Source organism: Leishmania major, chromosome 26 (genome assembly GCF_000002725.2).
Source record: "Leishmania major strain Friedlin complete genome, chromosome 26".
Lineage (NCBI taxonomy): Eukaryota > Euglenozoa > Kinetoplastea > Trypanosomatida > Trypanosomatidae > Leishmania > Leishmania major.
The window spans coordinates 479,223-505,371 of NC_007267.2; the positions used below are offsets into that span (position 1 = coordinate 479,223).

General features: G+C 59.4%; 3 protein-coding genes across 3 annotated transcripts; all 3 read left to right on the forward strand.

The window, feature by feature from the left end:
* Positions 1 to 778: 778 nt before the first annotated feature.
* LMJF_26_1410 (conserved hypothetical protein) lies at positions 779 to 2,389 on the forward strand (the record flags this gene model as incomplete). The annotated part of the gene is made up of 1 exon (XM_001684093.1): positions 779 to 2,389. One exon carries the CDS (start codon positions 779 to 781, stop codon positions 2,387 to 2,389), a length of 1,611 nt encoding a protein of 536 aa, XP_001684145.1.
* A 2,834-nt stretch (positions 2,390 to 5,223) lies between these two features.
* Positions 5,224 to 12,486, forward strand: LMJF_26_1420 (conserved hypothetical protein; the record flags this gene model as incomplete). The annotated part of the gene is made up of 1 exon (XM_001684094.1): positions 5,224 to 12,486. The coding sequence occupies one exon, from the start codon at positions 5,224 to 5,226 to the stop codon at positions 12,484 to 12,486; it is 7,263 nt and encodes a 2,420-aa protein (XP_001684146.1).
* Positions 12,487 to 15,460: 2,974 nt separating this feature from the next.
* Positions 15,461 to 18,841, forward strand: LMJF_26_1430 (conserved hypothetical protein; the record flags this gene model as incomplete). Its single annotated transcript, XM_001684095.1, has 1 exon — positions 15,461 to 18,841. The coding sequence occupies one exon, from the start codon at positions 15,461 to 15,463 to the stop codon at positions 18,839 to 18,841; it is 3,381 nt and encodes a 1,126-aa protein (XP_001684147.1).
* Positions 18,842 to 26,149: the final 7,308 nt, after the last annotated feature.

Genomic DNA, 26,149 nt, shown 5'->3' on the forward strand with positions numbered 1-26,149 from the left:
GCGTGTGTATGGTGCGCCGTTCCGCTCACTTTTCAAGTAGAGACATATCTCTGTGAGTCCGCCAACAGCCTAACCACTTTGTTTTGTTGTTGTTTCTGCCCTGCTTGTGCTGCTGCGTTGTTTTCTTCTCCCTGCATGCGCCGCCTCCTTCCCTGGACTCCACCCTCTCCCGCACCTGTGCCTTACCTCTCTTTCTCTCCCTTACCCTCAACGGCACAAGCATGTACGCTCGCGCACACGTGCTCCTACACGCGATCCCCACAACCGCCCTTCCTCCCCCCCCCCAAAAAAAAAAAAAATATATATTCACCCCAAGCCTGAGAAAGAGAAAAAACAAAGCAAACAAGGCTCGTCGCGCACTCTCACAGGGCACTAACAGCCTGTCTGTGCCTGTGTGCGTAGTCGCGCACCCAGTGGTGCATTCGAGGGAGCGAGAATGTTGGCTGCGTGTCGGCGTTAATCACACACACACGCACGCGCGCAAGCACGTCGTTGTCTCGTTCCCGCACGCCCTGTCGGTGTGCAAGCTGGGGTGTTATTCTTGTCGCCTTCGTCCTCCTTTCTGTCGGTCTTTCTCCCAACGCAGGATCGCTTGTCTGTTGTCCCGCTTTTAGATGTGTGTGCGGGGTCCCTCTCGGACTGCTCGTTGGATCGTTGCCAAGCCACTCCTTGTGCCTCCCTGTGGGTGAGGATACCATCTCCGCCAACCTTGACCCAAGTGTCGATTATTTTCAGTTTTCCGTCGCAGAAGATTCACAGGAAGCCCACGCACATAGTCATGCTGAATCATCACGTTGTGCTCTTCGCGGCTCCGATTCACGGGGTGGAGCTGGCAGGACTGCTGTTCATCGACTACCTCCACAGCTCGCTGTTCCAGATGGACATTGCCGAGGCACTGAGCGACGTCAACGGATGGTTTTCCTTCTTTAGAAGCGGCTTCAACCCCTCCACGCTCCTGAGCTTCTACAGCCGGCTCATCAGCGAAAGGCTGTCCTTCCGGCTTCTGGAGTGCGGGGTGTCGGTGTTGTGCATGTACAGCGAGTCGAAGCTGTGCCAAGACGCGCTTGTGTTTCAATACGTGTACCCCATTGTGCGTGACTACCGCTACGGCCGTCTGTGGTGCACGCGACTACTTCGCTTCGTGGGGGGGCTCCTCTATCCAAGCTTCCTGCGACAGTTCAGAGGCGGTTTCAGTGCGAGCAGCAGCAGTAGCGGCACCTCACGCGCCACCGCGAACGGTTTGACGAGAGGCGGCTCCGCCTCCAGCGCTACACCGCGGCCCCTCTCACAGTCGGACTTGGTGGACGCTGACGTGGCCTTCTACCGCAACCCGCCGCGGCCCTCGCGGGTGAACCCGTTTGATGGGATGCCGGAGCCCTGCCAGGAGGCGCTGCGCTACTACCTCTACGGCTACCAATCACGCCCTTTCTACACCACCTTCGTCAGCGGCTTTATCGCGGACGTGACGCTCTTCGTGACGGAGCAGATCATCTGGGGCTCGTACTTGTACCAAGAGCGCATAAAGAGAACCTCGCGGTGGCGAATTCTGAAGCCCTACGCTGCTGACCTGGTGGTGGTATCGGTGCAAGCGACTTTGGTGTACGCGGCTCGCGTACTCGGCGTCTTGCTTGGGCAGAAGCTCTCGCGCGAGCCCACCGGCGGCGGCATTTTCTGGGGAGAACGCGTGACGTTGCTGCTGCTGTCTCCCGGCATTCAGCATGTGAGCCTCATCGCGGGGCGCGCTGTTCGAGACGCCCTCGAGCGCCGCCACCCGCGCACCGTCGAGGACGAGCTGGAGGACAAGCGAGTCGAAGAGGAAGCCGAGGAGGCTGCGCGGGCTCAGGCCGCTGCGGCGCACGCCGCGTTTGCCTTCACGTCTGTCCCCCTCGGCAACGCCGCCAGGGGTGCGGCGAACGGTCCTGGCGATGCCGGCGTAGGAGGAGGCGCTCGGCATGCAGGCCACAGCGGAATCTGTGAACGCGAGGACACCAACTACTACGAGGTGCTTGGCGTGACAATGCAGTCGAAAGTGGCAGACATCAAAAAGGCGTACCGGGCAAAGGCGCTGCTTAATCACCCCGACCGCGTCGGCAAGGACCCGGTGGCGCAGGAGCAGGCGCGACAGCAGATGTCGGCCATCAACGAGGCCTACGACACGCTTCTGGACTCTGAGAAGCGCGCGCAGTACGACGCGATGCGCTGCTTTTCTGAAGGCCCTGAATTTTTCAAGAAGCTTGAATCTATGACAACGGCACAGCTGGCTGCAGTGAGCACGGTGGTCGTATTAGGCTTAGGTACGCTGACTGCTGCGTCGGCGTATGGTCAGTATCTGACCATCTTTCAGCGGATGACGTCGTTGGGGCGCGGCCCGCTGATGCTGTTCTCTTAGCATACGGTGTCGTTGTTGCTGTAGTGTGCAATATGGAGAAAGGCGCGCATCGAACGCTCTCCCCCTCCTCATCACGCTGCGTGAGAGATCTCGCACGAGCCGTCCGTGTACTCTCTTGCGTTCCTTCTTCACACCACACATTCTCCTCCTCACTACCACCACCATCTCCAACCGGAGCTGGATGGGGGAGGAAGCCGCGCCGCCGGCCCGGCATCTGTTTCGAGCTCCTCGCAAGGGTGCCTGGCAAGGTGCATGTCGGTTCGGCAAGTTTGTGTCTTGTTGCTTTCTTATGTGCTGTTGTCGTTGTTGTTCACAGAACGCCTCCACGGTTGCCATTTCCTTGCTTCTTTTCTTTGGTGTTTGTGAGGGGAGGGGAGGAGGGGGGGGGGACATCATCCTACGCATACGTGCTTGCGTGTGTGTACGCGCGAGCGCACGTATGCACAGGAGGATGTCTACATCTCTGCGGATAGGGGAAACGGAGGGGAAAGGAATGCAGGTGTGGCGCGAAGGTGAAGATGTGCTCGTAAAGTGGCAAGAACAAAAAGAAGGGGGGACGAAAATTGTCTCCGTTCCCATCCCATGCACGCAGACGCATCGCTCTCACTGTTCTCCATCGACGTGCGCTCGTGAGGCCTCTTCTCCGCGAGTGCACGTTTCTCTTGAAGACGGTGGAGTATGGTAACTCTGATGACGGGGTGCGTCGTCTCACTGCGTGGCGCCGCAGGGGCCAGTGCCCATTCTGTGGGTGGCGAAGCCGAGCAGCCTCCTCCCCCCTCCCTGCCCCGGCCACTGTCGGCCCACCCCTGGTGGGTGACAGGGCCAGGGTGCCTGGGACGTGGGGAGGTCAGCGCGATGCAGTGGCACGGATGCCGGCGGTCAATCCCTGGACGGCGTTGCGCTGGTGCGACCCGCGACCGTGAGCATGCTTGTGCCATCCATGCAATGGGCACGGCGTCAGCGTGATTCCAACGCGTCTCGCTCGGTCCTCACACTGCCTACGGCTGGGGAGGCTGAGTGCCACCCTGAGGGATGCACCACGTGGCGGCCGGCATGATGAGGGAGAGTGGCTGTGAGGCGCCCTGCGAGGCGGGTGGGTGGGTAGAGTTTGGGTCAGGGGCCGTGCACAGATGACTGGGTCGGCGCACTGCTGTGGTGCGTGTCTGCGGCTGCGTTGCACGGCGCGATGGGTGCCCGTGACAGACCCGGTAGAGTGGAGCGAAGTGAAGCTTATGCTGTATGGCAGAGAAGGGGCACCTCGAAGAAGAAAGAGCAGAGTATCGCGGTGTCGCCCTCATCACGCCTTTCTCCCCCTCTGCGACCGCACACTCTAACACTCACAGAGAAAATTCGGTATCTCCATTCGCAACCGCTTGGCTTGTCATGGACGCGAAGCGCCGTGTGCGCGACTCGCGGAACAGGGCTCGTTTCTTTCCCTCCCCCGGCGCCCCCACATGCCGCACGTACGCAAAGAAAGAACACATGAGGATGGAGAGCGTGCGCACACATGCGCGGGCCACCAGCGTAACGTGCGAGAGGAGAGAGATCAAGTGCACGCATACGTGCAGCAGGAGAGAAGACTGGCAGGTGTGCGTGTGGGACTCATGTGTGCATTCGGATATTGCACGCGCAGCTGCGGCCCCGCTGCCGCCGTTGCATCTGTCTGTAGCTCCCCTTCCACCTTCTTCGCTCATTTCCAGCCAGGCTTCCGCTGCATGCTTCTTCAACTGAAAAGAGGTGGCGCGCGTCTGGTGCGCAAGGATTGCAGGCAGTCATCATTGGCTGTTCGGGTTGTACCATCACCACCACCACCATCATCGCTGTCGCCTCCCTTCCCCCTTTTCCACCCACCCCTTCTCCACACTCCGTGTCGCTCTGTCGCCTACCACGCCACGCGCCGCTCACTCAACGGCTTCCATGGCACCATCTGCATGTGCATGTCGACATCCTGTCCTCACTACCGCCACCGCGCCCAATGAGCGGGCCCTTGCATCTATAGAAGCGGCTCAATCAGCACTGAGAGCCACTGCTGTTCATTGCATCAGCTAAGCTGCACACCCCACACACAAACACACACTCCACCATCCCACTCTCTCTCTCCCCCTCCGTAGCACTATAATTTGCCCCTCCCTCACCCTCCGGGCTCGACTTGCTTCAGCGCTTGTCTCCGTCTCGTTTCCCCGCTCTGTTTTCGCGCATAGGCATACCGCACACACTCCTGCAAGAGCGTGCGCGCACACGGGGCGTGCACCTCTACACGCATATACGTACACTATCGTTAAATATATAGTCATCCTTCCCTCTGTCCTCCCCCCTCCCCTCCGCTCTCTCATTGCTGCTTCTTTTTCGCCCCTCTCTGTCCTTCATCGGCTGGGGCGTCTTGCACGCGCTCGCTCCTGCTTCCCGGCCCCTGTGCCGAGTCGCTCGCCCCGGTTCCATTCGCTTTCCTTGAGTCATTTTGTGTCTGTGTCGGTGACCGTTTTGTGTTTTTTGAGCCCTGCTGCTGCTGCTGCTGCTGCTACCACGGCTGCTGCTGCTGCTGCTACCACGGCTGCTGCTGCTGCTGCTGCTACCACGGCTGCTGCTGCTGCTGCTACCACGGCTGCTGCTGCTGCTGCTGCTACCACGGCTGCTGCTGCTGCTGCTACCACGGCTGCTGCTGCTACGACTGCTGCGCTTCTCTGTGTGCGTTTTCTCTGTCCTGCCCCATTTATTATTGTGATTATTGTTTCATCCGCCCGCTTTATTTTGATAACGCGATCTTCTTCAAACTTGTGCCCCCGCCCACCCTGCCACCACCTCTTCTCATCACCCTCCTCTTGTGTTCGAGTGTGATGGCGCATGCGGCAGGCGGCAGGAATGCCGCGGGTGCCGCACCGCAGTACTACGACCCCAACGCCCCGCTCACCCGCCCTGTCACGACCATTCAGGTCGAAACGTTTCTTCCACGTGAAGGGATGACGCCGTCGCTCGTGCTCGCGGATGGCAGCCACTACTTTGGTCCCGTCGTGGAGGACAGCAGGTGCCGCATCCCGCACGGCTGCGGCATCATACTGTTCCAGTATGATGGAGCGGCGAAGCCCAACTTGACCGTTGCCGAAGCGGCGGCCGCTGCTAGTGACAGTAGCAGAGGTGGCGGACTCACTTCTTTCTTCTTTGGCCGAGGTGTGCCGCAAGACAGCGGCGCGAGTCAGGCGGCGGCAACCCTCACGGCTCTGTGCAAGCGCTATCGGCAAGGAGACCGGTACGGCGGTGACTGGGTCAACGGCACGTTCCACGGTAATGGTGTGCTGGTGACGAGCAGCTTCACCTACCACGGCACCTGGATAGAGGGTGAGATGCAGGGGAAGGGCACCATCTCTTACACGCGCAAGTACGTCGACTACCGGCCCCGCAACACAAACGGCAGCGGCAGCGGGGTTGGGGAAGGGGTGAGTAACCTGTTGCTGAAGGGGCTCTCGTACGTTTCACCCTTCGAGCTGGTGGGGACCGCTGCGGCGCCAAAGGAATATATTGGTGACTTCGACGCCAAGCACTACCGCCACGGCATGGGGCTGATGCGGTACTACAACGGCGATGTCTACGAGGGGGAGTGGCGCGACAACTGCCGACATGGCCGCGGAAAACTGCGCAAGGTAGACGGTGAGGTGTACGACGGTGACTGGGCCTTTGACCAGCGCCACGGCAACGGCAAGATCATGTACCCGAACGGGTCTCTCTTCAAGGGTTCCATGGAGTACGATCAGCGCAACGGTGAGGGCATCATGCGCTTCGCCAACGGTGACGAGTTCTTTGGCACCTTCAAGAAGGATCGCATCGACGGGCATGGCACGATGCGCTACCGCAACGGAGACGTCTACGAAGGCTCCTGGCGCGACCAGCTGCGCCACGGACAAGGCAAGTATACCTTGAAGCGCACAGGGGCGACGATGCACGGTGAGTTCCAGAGCGGGCTCATCCACGGAGAAGGTACCGTGATCGTGCCGGGTGTGTCGACCTTTGTTGGCACGTTTGTGCGCGGCGAGCGCACCGTCGGCACCATGCACTGGCATCAACAGTCGTCACAGCAGTCGCAAGCAGTGCTCGCCAACGAGGATATCACTGCAGCCGCGGCAGCAACTGCTGCGGCGACATTGGAGAGCCCAGAGTCGTCCCTTGTGGACGCAACGTTGTCCCCAGGCCCCGCCGCGCCTCCTCTCCCTGGCATCAGCAGCGCCAGCGCCACCGCAACGATCGGTGCCGCCATCGTGGCCGGCAAAGCAAGCACCACAAACTACCTCTGCTACCAGGGGCAGTGGCACGGCGAACACATGCACGGCAGAGGACTCCTCTGGTACACGAATGGCGACTTTTACGCTGGTAACTTTCACAAGAGTCGCCGTCACGGCGCCGGCAACATGCGCTACGCCGCAGAGCAGGCTGAGTTCAGCGGGCAGTACGTCCACGGTATACGGCATGGGCTGGGGATGCTGCAGCGCGCCAACAAGACCATCCAGGCTGGGCGGTGGCAGCAAAACATCTTCGTGGAGGGGTACGAGGGGGAGTGGGACGGGTCTGTCTTTCACGGTATTGGACGGCTAACGATGCCGGTGGACATCTTCCTCGCCATGCGCTCCAGCAGCTCCGCCCTGAAGCCGTCGGAGCTGAGCGCGATGTGGAGTGACAGGTCTAACACACCTTTGACGAACGCGTCGTTCATCGCTGGACATGAAGAAGGCCGCTGCGCAGCCGGCGACGGGGCCCCACAGGGGGCAACAACCGACACATCCTTGAACGGTATCACGGCGAGTCGCACTGGCGTGTCCCCTCTCTTCATCGATTTCTTCGGCCTATTCCGTAATGGTCTACGGGATGGGCTGGGCGTGCTCAAGCTGCCTGCCCTTAACGGCCTCGTCGGTGGCTCACTGAACCTTGCAGAAGAACGGAAGTCAGGCGGTGGTGGCGGCCAAGGCGATAGCGGCGGCGGTGGAACTACCGCCCACGGCGCTGGAGGGGTGAAGGCAGAGAAAGGTCGGAGGGGCAGCGGTGGTGGTGGCGACGGCAATGCCGCCGCTGGTGCGTCCCGCACTCGATACAGCACCGTCAGCCTTGCCTCGATGCCGTCCATGCTCATCAAGGGGCGCTGGGTCCGTGATGTGCTGCACTGCGACAAAGGTGTATGGGCCTTCCCCAACGGCGTCGTCTACATTGGGCGCTTTCGCAATGGCGCCCGCGACGCTACGCGCGCGTGCGTGTGGTGGCCGGATGGGTCGGTGCTCGAGAGCGGGTGGTGTGGCGATGCGCCGAGCGGGGCAGGCATCTGGTATCAGCGCAACCGCATCACCCCGGTGTATCAAACGATTTCGCCGAGCCTGCTGCGTCGCTCGCGGTCGCTGCGGTTGCCAGAGAAGGATTCTCCGTCGAGGAGTATCGGTCACGCCACCGATGGCGGCCAGGGCGCCAGTGACGCGGCTGATGCGGACGGCAACGGCACGAGCAGCGCTCTGGCGCGTGATGCTTTTGGCATGTCGTACCTCCTAAGGCTTATCGGGTCTGGTCTTGTCGGCCACGGCTCCAGCAACGCTGGTGACGGCATCGGCGGCGACACGCACGATGAAAGCGACAACGACCAGCCGCGACGGGTGCTCGTCGACTTTGGCAACCACTTCACGTTCTCCTGCTCCTGGTGCCCATACACGATGAATTTAAGCACTTACGCGGCAGTGGTGCTGCCCCAGATTGGGAGTCAGACGTCTCCGCTGCCGGGTGGCACGCCGTGGCCACAGCTGTACCACTCCCCAAGCATGTCGGCCGCCGTGGGCGCGCCGCGACCGTGGGCGGCAGAGACTGCGAAAGGCGGGAGAGGCGCGCCACCACGCACCGCAGCCGCATCGCCCACCACTGCCGTGGGCAGTAGCGGCGCTGGGTTGCAAGCCTCCGTACCGTGGCCCGTCCCTACGGCGAAAAAGATGTCCAGCTGTGCCAACTCGCTTCATCTGTCGGACGCACCGTCCAGCGTAGTGATAGGCCGCGCCAGCGGCGCTGGGGTTGTTTACTTCGACTCTGGTGTCGTGCTTGCCGGGGAGTGGCTCGGCAACTTCCCTCGGCTGGCCACACCGTACCGCCCGTGGTCCGCCTTCGATTACTTCATCATGTGGCAGACGACTCGGGCAGCTTCGCGCAACTGTGCCAGCACGCTGCCGCGCCTCGTTGCTCCGCGGCTGCAATCGTGCTACACCTCTGTCTTGGTGGCTGCACCGGAAGACGTGAGTGGTGAACCGCGGCGCGTTGCTGGTGGGCGGCTGACTGTGGCGTCATCGCCACTAGCGGTTAACCGCATGGGCGACCCTGCAGAGCATGCGCCGGCATCCTTTACCCCACCGTCGCCGCCGCCCTCCCCCGATGCGCGCTGCACGTTGTGTGGGAAGGACTACAGCTTCTTCCGCAAGCGCATGCACTGCACCCTGTGCTTGCGCTCGACCTGCTCTTCCTGCCTGGGGCACATGGACACAGAGGGGCCGGCACAGCAGGAGGACGTGAAGGCGCTACTGCGTCACGCCTACCTGACGGCGGAGCAGACGGTGCAGCTCTCGACCGCTGCAGCTGCGAGGACTGCCCTCACAAACGCCAGCGGTAGCGCTGCCCGGCCTATCACCTTCCCAAGCTTCTCTGCAGAGCAGGTCGATCACGCGTTCGACAAGAAGAGTATCTCGACGGTGCCCGTCTGTGCAGACTGCGCGCGCGCGGTCCTGTGGAAGCTGCGGTATACACAGCTATGGATACCGATGTCGATGTTCTCCTCCGTTGTCGAGGGCGACAAGCACCACCAGGAGACACGGCGCAACAGCGGCGTCAAGGCTGCCCATCACGATGCTCGCAATGGCGAGAACAAAAACGGCGTCGCCGATGGTGACGTCGACGACGGTGCCGCGGAAGCGGCCAACCCGCTTTCCACGGTCGCGCACAGTCAGGAGTCCTTTCGGCAGGTCTCGGCCGTTGGACAGTCCCTGCCCCTCTCTCCCGAGCGCTCCGCTGTTCCAGCCACGGCCTTCGACGACGTGGAGCATCACCAACACAATGGAAGGTTGCCGACTGGAAACGATGCACTGCACAGCGCGGCTAGCGCATACTCCTCCGAAGTCTCAGCTGTCGATGAAGCAGCGCATGACCTGCTGGCCGCCACCCAAGCAGGTTCGGCAGCTACTGAAGACAAGCCATCTACTCCCCCTGCCGCGTCACCCTCAAGCGTTAACGACAGTGCAGTGACGGGTACATCGCCTGCGCCGGCCCTCCCGCCCGCGTCGGCCTCCAGCCAGACGCCAAACCTCTCCGGCCACCCGGAGACGGCGCGGCGCAGCTGCAGCAAGATCTTGCCACCGACGCAGTACATTATCTACAGCGGCTACACATCACACACCATCCCGCACGTCTACGGCGAGCTCTGGTGGGGACGTCAGTACTACTACCGCGGCGGCTTCTGCGCCGGGGAGCGACACGGGTTCGGTACGCAGTACATGCCCAACGGCGAGTGGTACGAGGGCGGCTTTGAGCGAGACGAATGGCACGGTGAGGGCGTCTACTACCTGGACGACGGTTCCGTGCTGCTCGGTGAGTTCCGAAAGGGCAAGCTGCACGCGGTGCACTACCGCGGTGAGGTGGAGGAGAGTGACACATGTGGCATCCGGCCGCACGGCCGCGGCATCGGCTACAGCCCAGACGGCTCCGTCTATAACGGCGAGTGGGTGCACGGCCAGCGTCACGGCACGGGAATGCTGCACTTGGCCGACGGCAGCTCCGTGTACAGCGGCACGTTTGTGTCGGATGCGATGGAAGGGATGGGCAAGCTCGTGACGACCAGTGGGGCCTACTACGGCGACTTCAGTCAGAACAAGCAGAATGGCAAAGGGCTGCTCTTCACCGCCGACTGCGTGGTGGAAGGGTCGTGGGTGCAGGGCACCTCATCCGGATTCACGCGCATCTACGAGCGTGTCACCGGGGAGGTGTACGAGACGACCTACAGCGACGGCAACGAGCGGGACGACTGTTTCACTGCTCCAGTGATGATAGACGACGACGCCGCTGCCGAGTGTGGGCAGTGTGGCACAGCCTTCTCCTTTTTCCTCCGCCGGCACCATTGCCGCCTTTGCGGGGATGTCTTCTGCGATGCCTGCACGCAGCACCGCGCGTCGCTGCCATCGACTGTCACAGGAGACGGTGTTCCAAGTGCGAAGAGCGACCCCGCCAGCTCCAGCGCGTCCGGGGTGAATGGGCAGCAGCTGCGGGTGTGCGATGCGTGTTTCTTCCGTCTCTCCCAGCGCCGCATGATCGCTCTGCGCCGCTACGCCGACGGCAGTGTGTACGCCGGCTGCTGGAGTCAGGGGCGCTGGGTATCGCGTGGGCTCTACTGCCGGCCAGACGGCGTGTTCGTGGTGATGGACACCTACGGGCACGCCCTCCTGCCACTGGCAGGCATTGCGAAGGAGCCGCTCAAGGGTGGCGCAAGCGCGGACATGAAAGAGCCGGAGAAGCCAAGCGCGGCGCAGCCTGCTTGCGGCCTCGGCGTTGTTCGCCGCCCGTCGCGCGCCACCGGTCTGCCTGTCTCGTCATCCATCCTTCAGGATGCTGCGCCGGCGAAGGAGCTCCTGGACGGCGTCTCGGAGAGCTCCTCGCGTAAGGACCTCGACGCGTTCCTGCTCTGGTGGGCGACGACGCGCAGCCGCTGCGGCCTGCACGTTCCGCTGGACGTCTTGCTCGTGATGCAATATCAGCGCATGCCGACGCAGATGCTGCGCGGCAAGGAGGCCACGGTGAAGGCTGGCTCGGATGCAGCCGCGTATTTGGCGGCGCCGGCACGCTGCGCCCTTGAGACACCCCACACTCCCTCTCTCAGGCCTATCCGGCTGTTCATCACACTGGCCGACTCGCGGCGTGAGATGCAGGCCATGGTGGAGGGAGAGGTGGAGCGAACCTCTGTCAGCGCAGCGCCGGCAGAAACAGCCGCTGCGCCTGCGCCAGAGTCACGCCTGTCGATCGAAGAAAAACGCACTATGGACAGTGACGTGGAGGCGGCAGCGTTGCGAGCGTCGAGGTTCATGCCAGTTGCGATACCTCGCGCTCCAGTGGTGCCAATCACCGCCGCTACAATACCCGTCACGAGCGTGGCGGAGCTGCCAGAGGTAACTACAGCAGCTCACCCCAGCAGCCTCCACCCCGCACACCAGGCGACGGGCGCAGATCCTCTGCATGCGTTCGGGTTCTCCGCCTGGGCGACGCGCCCGCCACCGTCGATCGAGCCCGAGGACATCAGCGATGAGTCGCTCGTAGAGATGATGCAGGCGGAGCGACTTTCCTGGTCAGCGGCTGCGCCAGCGGCCAAAGCCTCCGCTGCGTCAACCGTTCCACCTCTCATGCCACCTACACCGGCCCCTCCCGCACCTGGATTGAACACCACGGTGCCCTGGGATGTGTGGACGACGCGCGACGTACCCCGCTACGCCCCGCCGCCGCTGGCGACGGTAGCAGCAGAGGCCACACCAGCAGCCCAACCGCCGGAGGAGAACGCCTCAGGTGGTGGCGAGGCCGACGCGGCGCCTCTGCCGACTCTGCGCAGTGAAGCGGACATGTACTTTGCGTGCCCGTTCTGGGGCCCGACCGTTCCAGATGCACAGGTGCTGCTGGAACAGGGCAAGGTGACGCAGGCCACGGAACTGATGTGCCGTCTGCAGCAACAGCACGACCAAGCCGTGAATCCGCAGCAGCAGAAGCAAGGGGGCGACAGCGGCAGCAGTGATGGCGATGGCAACGGCAACACCGAGGGGAGCGGGGGCAGAGGCGCTACTGCAAGTGGCGGAGGAAAGACTCGACGAGGTAGTGCAGCAGACGACCCGCTGAGTATGCTGCAGAGCATGCAGGGCGGTGTCCCCAATGCCAGCGTCTCCTCCTGGGAGGCGGGTCACCTCTTCTCCCCAGAGCAGCGAGCGCAGTGCGGCGACGGATGGGCACCAGCGCCGTTGCGCGGCCCATATGTCTTCGACATCTCTGCCCACGAAAAGCACAGAAGTGCGGATGGGCAGCGTTGGTACGCAAAGGTGACGCAGCGAGAGGTGCTGAAGTTTTAGTCGCACGCCGCTGTTTCGCTTGAGGGTTTGTTTCGTTTTTTGCTGTTTCTGTTGTTTTTGTTTTGTATTTTATGAGGTGTGTGTGTGTGCGTGCGCGCGCGTGGTTGATCATGCATTACTGTATTGGTTGGGCTTTTAGCGTTTACGTTTCTCGCGCCTCACCACTAGCCGCAGCCGCTGTGTGTCCTGGGAGTCGATCGAGCATACCTCTTGGAATCTTTGTTCTTGGCGTCAGCACGCGAGTCCTTTGTGGCACGGCGTGAGCGTCAAGGAAAACACAAGAGGGCGAAACTCGCGTGTCACGGGCTCCACGCACATGCGGTAACGACGCAAAAATGATCCGGCCCTACAGGTCATGTGTGCGCTCAGGCGTCTGTGTCGAGGGCTCTTCGCAATGCCCGCGTGTAGGCTCGCGGGATCGCATAGACACACGTGCCTGCACGAGTACCCCATTTCGAAGTTTCTGTGTATCATTTCCTGCTCTCCTCTGCCTCATCACCTTCTCTCCTGTTCACCCCACCCCCTCCCGCCTCGCCTCACCGTGCACCCACAGCTCAGGCAGTGCTCCCCCCCCCCTACGGTTTTCACTTTCTTCTGCGCTCCCCTGCTCTCCCTCCCAGCCATCTCAGGCGAACCAACCAACCAACCACGGGAGGAACAAGCAACGGCAGCGAGAAGACCATATTCGCCTCTACCCCAATAAGCGTGAACCAAACCCACCCACCCACCCCCACACACACAACGAGAGCACAAGAACGTACAAGGTCAGGGGAAGGTGGAAGGGAAGAGGTGAGCTCGCCTGTCTCCCACTTGTTTATCCTTTTGTTGTTGTTGCTGTCGTTATAGTCGTGGTGGTAGTGCGCAACGCTGTGCTCGCGTGACGGGGGAATGCGCGTGCGCGTGTCTGCGTGAGACCCACACCCCTTCTCTGTAGTTTTAACCTTGTTGTTCGTTTGTTTGGGGACACTGTGCGATTGCGAAGGCACGACAAACGTTTCCGTAGATGTTGGAGAGGAAAGTGGAGGTCTTCTCTGTTTTTTTTGGCTCTGTTTTGTTTTGTTTTTTTTGGAAAGAAAAACGGATCTGCACTGTCACGTGTGTGTGTGTGTGTGTGTGTGTGTGTCTGTGTGTGTGTCTGTGTGTCTGTGTGTGTGCCAGTGAAAGAAAGGTGGGATTGTTTATCAATAAAAACGTGCACATAAGCATCATCATCTATATATATATATATATATATATTGCTTTTTTTGTTGCTTTGCCACCTGTGTGAGCCCTTATATTGGCGTTCTTCAGACGGCACCCAGGCCTCCCGCTCGCCCGCCCTTTTGGTCGTTGGTGGATCGCACACTTGGTGTCGTTTTCGATCTCTCCTGTGCGTTGATTTACATCTTCCCCATCTGTTTGGTGTCACTTCTTTTTGTTTGCTTGTTTTTTTTTCCTAGCGCGGGCGTACGTCTGTTGCCTCTGTGTGTGTGTGTGTGTGTGTGTGTGTGTGTGTGTGTGTGTCTGCGCGCACGACTCCGCCGAACCGTACGAGAAGAGCAAAAGGAAGACGTACAGAGAGTGAGAGCAGAGAGCAAGCAGCTGGACATTAAAAGCCATACGAAAGAAATCAAAAACGCCCTTGGCCCTGCGCCTCTCACCGCCCCACTCCCCTGCATCCCTCATTCTGTGCTGGAGTGGCGTATCCATCCTCCGTCACTCTCCCTCTGTCTCACTCGTGCGCTTGACGGCCTTGTTTCTGGCGCGCGCATCGTTCTTCTCTCTTTTTTTCATATATAGTCTCCCTTTTAAACTCTGCTACGCAACGGCAACGACAACACAAGCAAGCACGTATACATGCATGTGTGCACAGGAATAGACAGACAGAAACTTTTACGGCCAATTGATATATACAGAACGAAAGTAAAGACGAAAGGCAAAAACGAAAACCACCGTTTCTTGTGTCCCCCTCCCCCATACATACTCAAACGTCTGCTTTCCACTCACCACCATCACCACCCCACACACACCCTTTCCTCTGTCGTGGCGGCGGTGAGCTCCTTCTTGGATTTTCTTTCGCTTCCCTCTGGTTCTGTTGCTGACGTTTTTCGTTTTTTTTTGTTTGCTGATTTTGGCGCGAGAGGGGTTGGACACCTGTGCGCGCGCCGGTGTGCGCTCGTTCCCTTAGCGCTGCCTTTCCTACTCGCTGTTGCCCTGCCCACTGCTCTTCATATTCATCAACGCAACTCTTTACGCTGACGTTGTTTCGTCGCTCGCCGCCCCCTTCTCTCCTTCTTCTTCGAAACTCTTATCTAACTCGCCCACCTTGCTCTTTCACACACACACACACACACACACGTCCGTTCGTGTCTAGAGTGTATATCTGGCACCTTCACTCTACGCCTTTTCTCGCCCGTCTTGTCTCCTCTCTTTCTCTCTCTCTCTCTCTCTGCGTGTGCATCTGTGTGTGTGTGTGTGTGTGTGTGTGTGTGTGTGTGGTTTACCTAACTCCTCCCTTCTCCGTCTCCCTCGTGGGTCGCACACGCAACCGACTTTGTCTCTCCGGTGCCCCCTTCCCGTTCTTTCGTTGTACTGCGCCTCCCCACAACACTCATCCATCACCACTTGTCGACTCTTTTTGTTGTTGTTGTTTGCTTCTGTGTGTGTTTGCTACTTTGCGTCATCTCAAGCACCATATTTTCAGGTTTTTTGTGCTCGCTGTTTCTCTCGGGCTGCTGCCCCAGCTCTCCGTCAGGTGCACCTTTCAGGCTCGCTCCCTGTGTCCACCTACCCCTTCTTTCCCACCCTCCCTGCTCACTCTGTCTCGTGCGCGCTTGCTATATATATATATATATATCGAGGAGAGAAGTGAGGGGCCTCATCTTCTTTTGTGTGATCGTGACGAACCTCTCGCCTTGTTCCATCATCGCTCCCTCTGCCGCTGCTGAACGACGCGAGAGTGAGGGGGAGGGGAAACAGAGAGAGAGAGGCGAGAATGGAAGAGCGTGCAACGCAGCGTGCTACTAGTGCACGTAGCGATCGCTACGATGGCCTCCTCCCTTTAAATCCGTCGCCTTCGATTCCGTTCCTAGTGATCACCACCTCCACACCGACGGTCGTACTGCCCTCCCCCCCGCCCATCGTTGCCTCAGCGCTTGGCACGCCGCTAGTGGAGATGTATCCGCAGTCGCTCGCAGGTAGCTCCACGCACACCTCGTCCTCAGGCGATCGCTCTCTCATCGCCTCGAGATCGCCGTCAATGCAGCTATCCAGAACCGCGGCCTCATTTGCTGCGTCGTCCTTGCCCGGTAACTGGGTAATGCACGACCCGCCCACTGCAGACAAGGCGCCGGTGATCGCCTCACTGCCAGCCGCGGCCGCCACCGTGTTTGCCTCACTCCTCCACCACTCTTCCCCCGAAACCACGCCCGATTCCTCCCCGATGCTGCATGCTCGCCCCTCAGCCTTGACCAAGATGAGCGCGGTGGCTCTGCGCGATGCCGTAGAGCTGGAGAAAGCAGATGCTCCATTTTTAGCCGACCTTTGCGGCCCCGGTCGGCAGTGGACCCCACGCTACGTGTCGACAACCTCTATCACCGCGCCAACGCCCACCCCAGAAGCGGGCAATGTTGGTGCTCCCAGTAAGGACTCCGATTCGTCGTTGCCGGCGGCTCTGCGGCGCCTCCTCCGCCGAACGAGTGCCTCAAAGAGTGTGCAGAGCAGGGATGATGGCTCTGACGCCGCCCTCACCGCAGATGACGAACACAATCCCACCGCTCTCCCGCGCGCAGGTGCTCAAAGCAAGCTGCACTCCGGTCGCAGTCACAACTCCGGCGGCGCCGGCTCCCCACACGGCCCGTCGCCTGTGACAAGTAGCACTCCAGCGCCGCAGTCACAGCCGCGGCAGCCACGCTGCGTGGCCACGCAAGAGGACTGCGTAAGTGCCAGCAGCCAGAGGCAAGAGTTTCACATTTCACCTCGTGCGCGGTCGCAGGTGTACCTGAGTTTCCGTTCAGGCGCAGCGACCGTGCCTAGCCAGTCATCGTTGTGTTCACCCGTGTCGCCGACACCGAAGCGGCGCGTGCACCTGGGCAGTGCCGGCAATGCGTTCGCAGGCAAGGCCACGCCCGTCGTTGCCGTCGACCACTTCCCCAGCGCGGTTGAGCGGCAGAGTGGTCGACACAACTCCAATGCCAGCAGCTCCGCCTCCTCGGATCGCTGCAACGACGTGGACGACAAGGAGCTTTTGGTCGACGGCTCTGCCGAGAGCCGGCGCCTGGCGCTGAGCGGCACGGCGACGGCGTCGAGAGCGGCGCCGCGTGAGGCCGCGACGTCCTCCAACTCAGCCTCCGATACAGCGACGCCATCAGCGCTTTCAGGCACCGCCGATGCGGCCGCACCCAGGGATGCCGCGGTTCGTGCAGATGCCTCTGCCAGCTGTGCCGGTGCCCAGACCATCGACGTGGCTGGTGCAGCAAGGCACTCCCCGCAGACCGACGCGCGGGTCGGTGAGGACGTGGCTGTAAAGACTTCGACGACAGAAACAACAGCGAAGACGGCGGAGCGCTTCCCCAGAAGCAACGGGCCACGTCCTCATCTCGTCAAAGTGGCGCCATCACACCTTTGCAGTTTCCCAAAGGCGGGAATCACGAGCACACCGCAACCCTCCACCTTCGCCCACACCCCGCTAGCCACGTCAAGCGCGACGAGTAGCACCTATAAGAGCAGAAGACAGCGCGTGCGGGCGAGCAGCCAACCAGTGGGCTCCTCATGCTTGCTCTTCGCTCGCAGCGGCGCTACAGGCGTCTCTACGTCGATGGCAGTGATGCAGCGCAGCCGCACCAACGAAGACGTGCACGGTAACACTCACGGCAGCCACGGTGGTGATCAGCACAAAGGCTGGCACCGAAGGGCGGCACATCTACCTCCGCCGCCACCGCCGCCGTCGCGTATTTTGTCGCCGATGCTGAGCACCGCGGCACACATTGGTGGTCTCTTCTTGACTCTTGCGCGAAGCGCTCATGTGCATCACCACGGACTCGGCTGTGGTGCTTCGGCACACCTCAGCGTGTCTCCCCACAGCTCTGGATGCGCGTCCCCCGCGCAGGACGACGCACAAGGGCTCCGTGTGCATTACACGCCGTCGTCCGTATCGTCACCTCCCGCCCGCACCGAGCCCGCCGTAGATGACGACGACCGCGGCTTCAGCGGTGGCAGGTCGGCCGCCGTCTCCAAGTTCGGCAGCTTCTCGTTTTCCACGACTGTCACAAACACGCCTCGCCTCTCCGTCGACGACTCCGCGTCTCGAATGTCGTCACCGTCGACGGTCTCGAGCACAAATCGGAACTCTTTCGTCGACATCGCCCACAAGTCGCTGCAGGAGCACCCGCCTCACAATTATCGCCACAGCAACAGATCCGCGTCCGCGCTGGTCCACAACGTCCCGGCGTGCGCGCGCGAGTCGCCGACGTCGGAGGTGGTCGTGATGCCTATCACGCTGGTGCCACCCACCAGTCTGCGGCTCAGTGGCGCAAGCGAGGCGTCTCTCAATGGCAGTGTTGCTAGCAGCGGTCAGCGGTGCTCGAGCAACCCTGGCTATGACAGCTCCTGCGGTTGCATGCAGATGCACAACGGCGATGACGAGCAGGGCTTGACGGTGCCGGCCAGCGTGACTCCGCCGCGCGGCGCCGCGTCCGCCTTCGCCACCTCCTCAGTCGCCTCCCTCGCAGCGACGGTGACGAGTATTGTGGGCCACCCGATCTCAGCGCTCTTCTCCTCTGGAAAACTTAAGGCACCCATGAGCAGAAAAAGCAGCAACTCTGCATTCCAGTTGTCGCCACCGGGTGCCTCGACGGGTCACTCGACACCATGCTTGCAGGACGGCTTTGTGATGCGGCCGGATGCGGAGACATTGCAGGGGCTGCTGCAAGGCAAGGTGCCACGCATGCCGGGCTGCTCCATACGCGACTGGGCCGCGCACCTAAGTGCCAAGGAAGAGGAATTGCGCAGGCGGGAGCAGAAGCGTCACCACACGCCTCACCATCGCGCCAGTGGAGGCGCCACTCGCTTTGGTGGTGGGGCGCCGCCCCCAAAGCCGGCCTCCACGGCGGCCTCACGAACCGCGCTGCTGCCGCGGATGACGCCGCAGGAGGTCGCCACCCACAACACACCGGATGACTTGTGGATAGTCATCCGGAACGTCGTGTACGACTGCACCGCCTTTCAGCGCTACCACCCCGGCGGAGAGAAGTTGCTGCTAGCTTGTGGAGGGCGTGACGCCACAGCCGTGTATGACCGCTTCCACGCGTGGGTTTCGTGCGAGAGCTTTATGGCTCCGTATGCGGTTGGTGTCGTTTCCCCTTCAGAGACCCGATGACCGTGGAGCGAACGTCGATGCCGTCTCTCTCTCTCTTTCATCATTTCTGCTTTTCTGTGTGCGATGAATCTAGTGCTCAGATGTACACGTTTTTTTTTTTACGAGGCAGAGGAAATGGGAGGGCGTACAGGCTCCGTAGCTCGACAGCCCATCTTTCTTTCCCTCCTCCCCTCGCTTCATCATCCATCTCCGCCAGGCTCGCAGGGACGTCCATTTCTTCTTTGGTGGTATGCCGTCTGCGAGTGCTTCCCTTTGCGTGGTGTCTGTGTGTATGTCTGTGTATCTGTGTTTGTGTGTGTGTCCCTCCCACTCTCTCTCCCACTATATATATATATAGGTTTTTTTTCACGTTGCTGCTGTTGATGCTGGTGCGGAGGTGCATGCGGGATGCACATCGTCGAAAGCCGTTTCACGGTCATCCCTTCGGCTTGTTTGTTTGTTTGTTTGCGAGGGGCTCATTTCTCCTTTGGTCTCGTTGCTTTCCATTCACGTCTTTTTTCCCATCTTTTTCTTTGGATGTTGTTGTTTTGCTGCCGCGGCGTCGAACGATATGAACAGTGGAGACCTCCCTGCGGCTGCAACGTGTGCACCTTGCGTTGACGTCGTTGTCACTGAGACATCCTATTTCTTTTTCGTTCGGTTTTTTGCTTTTCGAGGGTGCGGGATGGAGGCGCTCTCCGTCATTGTGCCTGAATGCGTCTTTGTTTGGTGGGTGCCCTGTTTTCGCTTGCACGATCTTCTTTTCGTTGTGTCATCGGTCTACCGGCTATGCAGGGGGGAACCTGTCTCTCTCTTTGTTGTTGTTTGCCTGTGCGTGAGCGTGTGTCGAAGGTGGAGTGATGGTAAGCAACGGAGGAAAGGCTGGTACTCATATGCCCGACTCTCCCTCCCGGGATGGCGTGCGATGTGGGTCATCCTCTCGCCTCCTTCCTACTCGCCCACCTCCCCAGCATATTCCCCCCCCCTACACCTCTGCTAATGTGCATATATATATATCACCTATGTATACCTATACATAAATGTATATATATATACATATATATATACATATGTGTATGTGCTTTGCTTCCCTGTCTCGCTGTCCTTCTTCTCTGGCCTCGAGTGGTCCCGTGTTATCCTTTCCTTCGACGCCTCCTTCCGCCTGGGCGTACGACTGAGCGACACGCAAATACGCATATAGGGTCAACGTTGCTGTTCGACCGGGTTCACCTTTCCCTTCTCTTTTTTTGCTCTGTCGACTCGAACAGGGGGAGCAGACATGCGCGCGAAACGAAAGGCCCATCCCTCCTTGTGCATCGCGTACGAATACAAACTCCCGCACATGCATAGGGACTCGAAGTGAAACGCTTCCGTAATACTACCTCTCCACCACCCACCCACCCTCACCCGATCTCTCTCTCTGACCGTCTTCCTCTGACGTCTTGCTCGCCCCGCTCGGTTAAACCTGCTCTTTTTCAGTTCTTTTTCGGCTCTTCTCTGTCCGCTCTCCCCAGTCGCTTCTCGCTGCTGCCGCCGCCGTAGTCCCCATCTCTGTTGATGTTATTGCTGTTGCCACTTAACACACACCTCACCCCACTAAGGCGCACAACGTTTCAAGCCCTTCTTCTCATCCCCTCTTTACATGTATCTGTTTTTTTTTCGCGTTGTGTCTTTGCCTCCTTCTTATGATTTCTCGTTCTCTCTATCTCTCTCTGTGTGTGTGTGTGTATTGCCTGTGACTCCCTCCAGGTGACCCTCTCTGTGTTCGGGTAGCACTTTGAGGTACCTCGCAGCTGCGGCGATCTACGTGTGCCGGCTTCCATGAATCTCTGCCCACGTGTACCCCTCCACACGCGCACACACACACACCGTACGTTTCGCTGTATCACTTTCTAAAGGCTTGCATGTTATCTTGTCCGCTTGATTTTTATGTCTCCTTCTTTGTGCGGTTTGTTTTTTTTTCTTCGCTTCGCTGGCCACCTTCCGCTTCCCTCCCACATCACGCGCGGCAGTGCGCCACGCATCTCCTCCATATGCCGGCAGTATCGCTACCATCGCATCTTTTCTTCCTCGTGCGATGCCCCCCCCCTCTCTCCTCTCGCCAACACGTGCCACCTGGTCTCGCCTCACCGCACCCCACGCCCTCTTCTGTTTGTCCCTTTGTTGTTGCCGCTGCACGTTTTACTTCGCACATGCTGTCTGCCACTGTCACGTCCACGATGATGCAGGGGACACACGTCTCCGTGCGTAGCGCCCAAGACCAAGCGCTCACTCTGTTGTGGGAGAAGCCAGACAACCTGTACAGCTCGCCCTCAGGCGTTTGTTGCGGACGCTTGGCCTCTGCGGACAGGTCTGGGCTGGCGCTGCACCGAAGAGATGTGTGATCACGACTAGGCCTGTATCAGCTCACTGCGCATCGTGTCGGCGACTCGACAAATCTACCTTTCAGCTGAGACTACTTCTTTGCTTTTTTTTGCTGTGTCGCACCGATGTTGAGCGTAAGCCGGAACCTAGCCTGCGCCGTCTTGCAGCGGCATTGCATTCGGCCGAGTGACTTCAAACTGTGATGGTTGGCCCGGTTCCTGGGCATAGCCTCCGTGAGCAGCAGAGGTAGGTGGGCGAACAGTTGTGGATGTGTATGTCTGACGAGCTGCGGGCCTGTTGGTCGGTGGGACGGACAAGGGGAGAAAACAATAAGAAAACATTCAACCCTCCTCTCCCCGCCGCCGCCGCCGTGCTCTTCCCTTAAGTTTTTGCTCGGGCTTTTCTCTCCCCGTTGTGCGCATCAGTGGCTTCAGTCGTCGCGCGGCGTTGGCAGGTGTGTGTATGCGTGTGTGGGTGTGTGAAAGAGAGAGAGATGATGACGGCACGGTTCTCTTGATGTGTTGTGCCTTTTGTGTGAGTGTGTGTTTTCTGCGCAGGCTTTTTCTGGTTATCGTATCTCGCGCTGTTGTTTCCTAAAGTGTCATGCCATCTCCTCCCCTTCACCCCCCCCTCTCTCTTCACCCCACGGTCACTGGCTGTCGTGGAGTGTGGGTGGGTGTACAAGGCATGAATGCATGCGTACACGCACCATGTGCGCACGCACATACACGCATCCGCGAGCAAAGCCGCGCGTGCGTGCGAGAGAGCGTCACTGCCTTTATCGTCGCGTGTAGGTGCGTGTCGACGTCTCTCTGCCGCTCCTCCGTTACTTCTCCGCGTGCTTCCAAAGCGTGAGACAGGGTGCGGGAAAAGAGGCGGCGGTGCCCCGTGGGCGTAGCGCGGGCTGACGTGCCGTACGTGCGCATGAGTTTCCTTGTTGGTATTTCGTGGCTGGACCTCGTATGTGTTTAAGCATAGGCTGTAAAGGGTGGTGGCGAAGACGGCAATGCAAAAGGTGACTCCATCAGCCAACGAGGCTCTCTCGGCTTCTTCCCTGATCCCACGCGCCTTTCAACCCCCTCCTCCGCTCTGACCCGTCCCTCGGACCCAGCGGCTCGCTCTTACCCGGCCTACGCCTCGCCCTGACACCCCCTCCCCAACCCTCGCAACGCGCACGTACTTCAGGGACACAAAGCGCGGCGCTGTATGTAAATTTTTGCGTCTGTGGGCTCGGTGATGGCTTAAGCTGGGCGCGAGCGGTGGGCGGGGTAGGGGGGAAGAGGAGGAGGGCTGACAGGACGCCAAGCGCAAAGGGCAAGGGAAAGGGAAGGCGGTCCGGATGGCAGCAGCAGAGGAAAGCAGTGGGTTCACCTTCTTCTGTCTGTTTTTTTTTGTTTGTTTTCCTTGCCTCGCTGCACTCTGGCTCTTGCCTCTTGTTGTCGTGTGCGCGTGCGCTCCTCTTTACTGTCGCTTCTCTCCGAATTCGCTCCTTTGCGTTTTTACTCCGCATGTTGCGAGCACCCTCACCCACCCACTCTCCTCCTCCCACTCCCCGCCCCCTCCTCTTGCTTTGTTCCCAGCTCGGGGGAGGAGGAGGAGGAGGAGGGAAGGGGGTGCGTACGCGTGCGTCCCTCTTTTACGTTCTCGGGTCTTTTTATCTTGCATTTTTTGTTTGTTTCGCGCGCGTCATGGGGTCGCTTGGTTGTTTCCTTTTCCCTTTTCCGTGGTGATGCAGCAGCTGTGCGGAGGCACCTGCACCTTTGTTCGCTTGTTTTCGTTTTCTTTCCCTTCCTTTCGTTGTTGTTGTTGCTCGCTTGGAGTGGGGGGAGAGGGCGCCCTTCTGTTGATCACGTTGTTTGCCCTACGCTAGCAATATCGCTCGCTCTCCCCCCTCTCGCTCCTCTCTCCCTCCCTCTTTCGTACTGTCCCCGCTCATCGTTGTTGGCTCCTAGCTCTGCCGAAGATTCATGTAAGTACTGCTTTGTTCGTTTTATACATCTGCAGGAGGTGAGGTATATGTGTGTGTGCATTTGCCCCTCTCACCTCTTATTTTTTTTCTCTTTTTGCGTTGGTGTCTGCCTCCTACGTTCTTATCTTAGCTCGATTCACGCACTCGCTTCCTAGCTACTTCTTCCGTGTCTTTCCCACTCCCCGCCCACACACACACACACACAGACGCCAGCTCTTGTTTTATTGCTATTCGGATTCTCGATTCACCCACTCCACCTCCGTCACTCCCACCGTGTGCAGGACGCCTCGGGGCCGCTCCTGCCGGTGCTGCTTCATGCTACACTGCATCTGAGCACGCATGGGCCTATGGGGCTCTTCTCCCCTTTTATCCTGCTTGTCAGCTTCTTACGTGCATGCGTGGCCCATAGGAAGGAATTTCCGGTGCTCTGGAGCTCTTCCTGTGTTGTTGTTTCCTCGATGATGATGATTGGCGGTAGTGGTGATGCTGTGCAGGCCCTTTGTGCTCCAGGCACGTCTTCCTTTGAGGAGATTGTTTATTGTCAACTAAAACATATGTATATATATATATATGTATATATATATATATAATTTTGTAAAATATATCTCGAGGAGTGAGTAAGGAGGCGTCATCATCGAATAGTGTTCTCCCTCTCCCTCTCTCTCTCTCGGCGTTGACCTTATCCGCGTGTCCACGCGAACGCAAACGTGCAGGAACTCAGATCGAACGAGCAGCAGCACATTGGAGAGAGAGAGGAGGAGGGGGAGGAGGATGGAGAGGGGGACCACTTGTGAAGGTGCTCGACGGCATCGCTGAAGACCCTCCTTTTTGTGTGTCGTTCGCGTGTTTTCTGTCTCGGTGCCTTCTCTTGTGCTTTCTTCTCCGTTTTTGTTTACTGTTTTCCCGTCCGTTGTAAGGAAGGCGCGACCTTCTCTTCCATGGTCGTTCACCAACTCACCGTTTCCACGCCCCTCAACCTCCCCCCTCCCCCCCCCCTCCCCCTCTCTCCTCTTGACCTCCGCTCCGTACGCCTCGGGCCGCCTTTCCGCTCACTAAGGCATCCGTTTCAACTGCAACGAGTCCGCTCTAGTGCGTGCTACGCCTTCACAGAAACGCAGGCACGTCCTTGTCAGTACCTCACATTTCACCCGCTCGCATCACCGCGCCTTCGTCGTTTGAGGGTCGGCCAGTGCTCGTCTCAGCCGCCTTTTTTGTCACGGGCCGGAGGACTGTTTCGGCAGTGTGCATGTGTGCGTGGGTGTGTGCATGTTTTCACCATGCGACACTTAGGGTGTGTCTTTGTGCGGCGGCGAAGAGGGGGCGGGGGGCTCACCATCATCGCGGCATCTCGTCTTTGCTGCGCCTCCATCTGCATTTGAATCGGATGCGGGGAAGCGCAACACGCGCGTGCATGCTCTCTCACGCTATCAGCGGTGGGGGAGAGAGAGTGTGGGGCGTGAGACGTTCGGAGACCATCTCGAATGCTGAATTCGACGCAGTGCTTCGTTCCTCCCCTAGTACTGATTCCTGTATACCCCCTTCAAGTCGTTGTCTCTCTCTCTCTCTCCCCCCCCCCTCACATCTCTCCACTTCTCTCCACCTTTCGCAGCTGTGGACGGGCCTTCATAGACATGTGCTTTTCTCGCCTTCTTCCTGTGGCCACTCTCTTTGCTCCTTCGCTGTGTAGCAGGCATTGGACATACCCACCCCTTCCCCTCTCCCTCCTCGCCGGTTCGTTAGCCGACATTTTCTCGCTCGCTCTGTGCCTGCCTGCCCCACCCACCCACCCCCCTTTTGTGTCTCGGTGTGACTACATCGTGATGGACAAAGGATCAAACCCCCGTTGTCTGTGTCTATGTGGGGGGAGGGGGGGGGGCTTTTATTGTCTCGCTGCCCTTCTGATTCGCTTTTTGGCATCTTTCTCCTTTACCACGTGTGCGCACGCATAGACATACCTGCACACTTCGATATTCTCGCAAACTCCTCTGGTGCGTATTTGCATGCAGCCTTCCCGCTCCCCTCCCGGTGCTGTCAGCAGTCACTCTTTCCCCCTCTCCATCTCGTGGTCTTGCTCTTGATGAGTGCGTATTTTTTCTACTTGTGACTCCTCTCTCCCTTCTCAATGCACTTCCCAAATGCGAGTTGCCTGTGAGTATTTCTCTCTCTCTTCCTCTTCCTCTTCCTCTTCCGTGCCTCGCTCCACATTTTCATGGACCGCCTTCTCTCCCCCGTCCGCAGGCCTGCTCTCCCCACCCTCCCCATTCCCTTTCGCTCCCCCGTTAAGGATGCGCCAGCACACAGGAATGCAACGGGGAAGTGTTTATGTCGCGTCAACTACCTGCAACGCGTTTCTGTGCCGGAGGTGGCGTGGAGAAGACACGCATGGACGAGAACGCGTGAGTGCGAGGGAGGAGGGTGCTTGTCGGCCGCTGGCAGAGCAAAGGAGACGCCAGGAAACAGCGACGCATACGCGTGCAGAGTTTGGGGCCTTCCTACGTCTGCCGCGTCCATGTCTTTCATTGACCCCCACCTTCGCGATGCTCTGATCTGCCCTACTGTCTGCATTTCTCCCTCGCTCTCTGTATCTCATGGTCGCTGTCTCTCCCTCTTCTGTGCTGCCCGCTTTGAGAATTTTGTGCGGCTTGTCACGCTGTACCCTCCCCACCCACTCACCCACCCCACCTCCAATTTTTCTCACTCCCTACTCCGCCCTCCGCTCTCGCTCTGTTCATATCTCTTCGTTCTTTTTTGTGCGTTTCTGCTTCCTCTGTGTTCCTTCACGATTGCGTCTTTGTTTTCCAGTTTCTGGCACGTTGCAAGGCATGCGCGCGTGAGCACAAGGAAGGGCGGGCGGAAGAGGGGGGAGGCTGTCATGTGCGGGTACGTTGTGTGTTCCTATTGACATGCCGTGTTCTCATTTGTTGTTTCTCTGTCCGTCACCGTTAATCCGATCTCTATCTCTATCTCTCTCAAGTGTACTTCACTTGTTTTCGTTT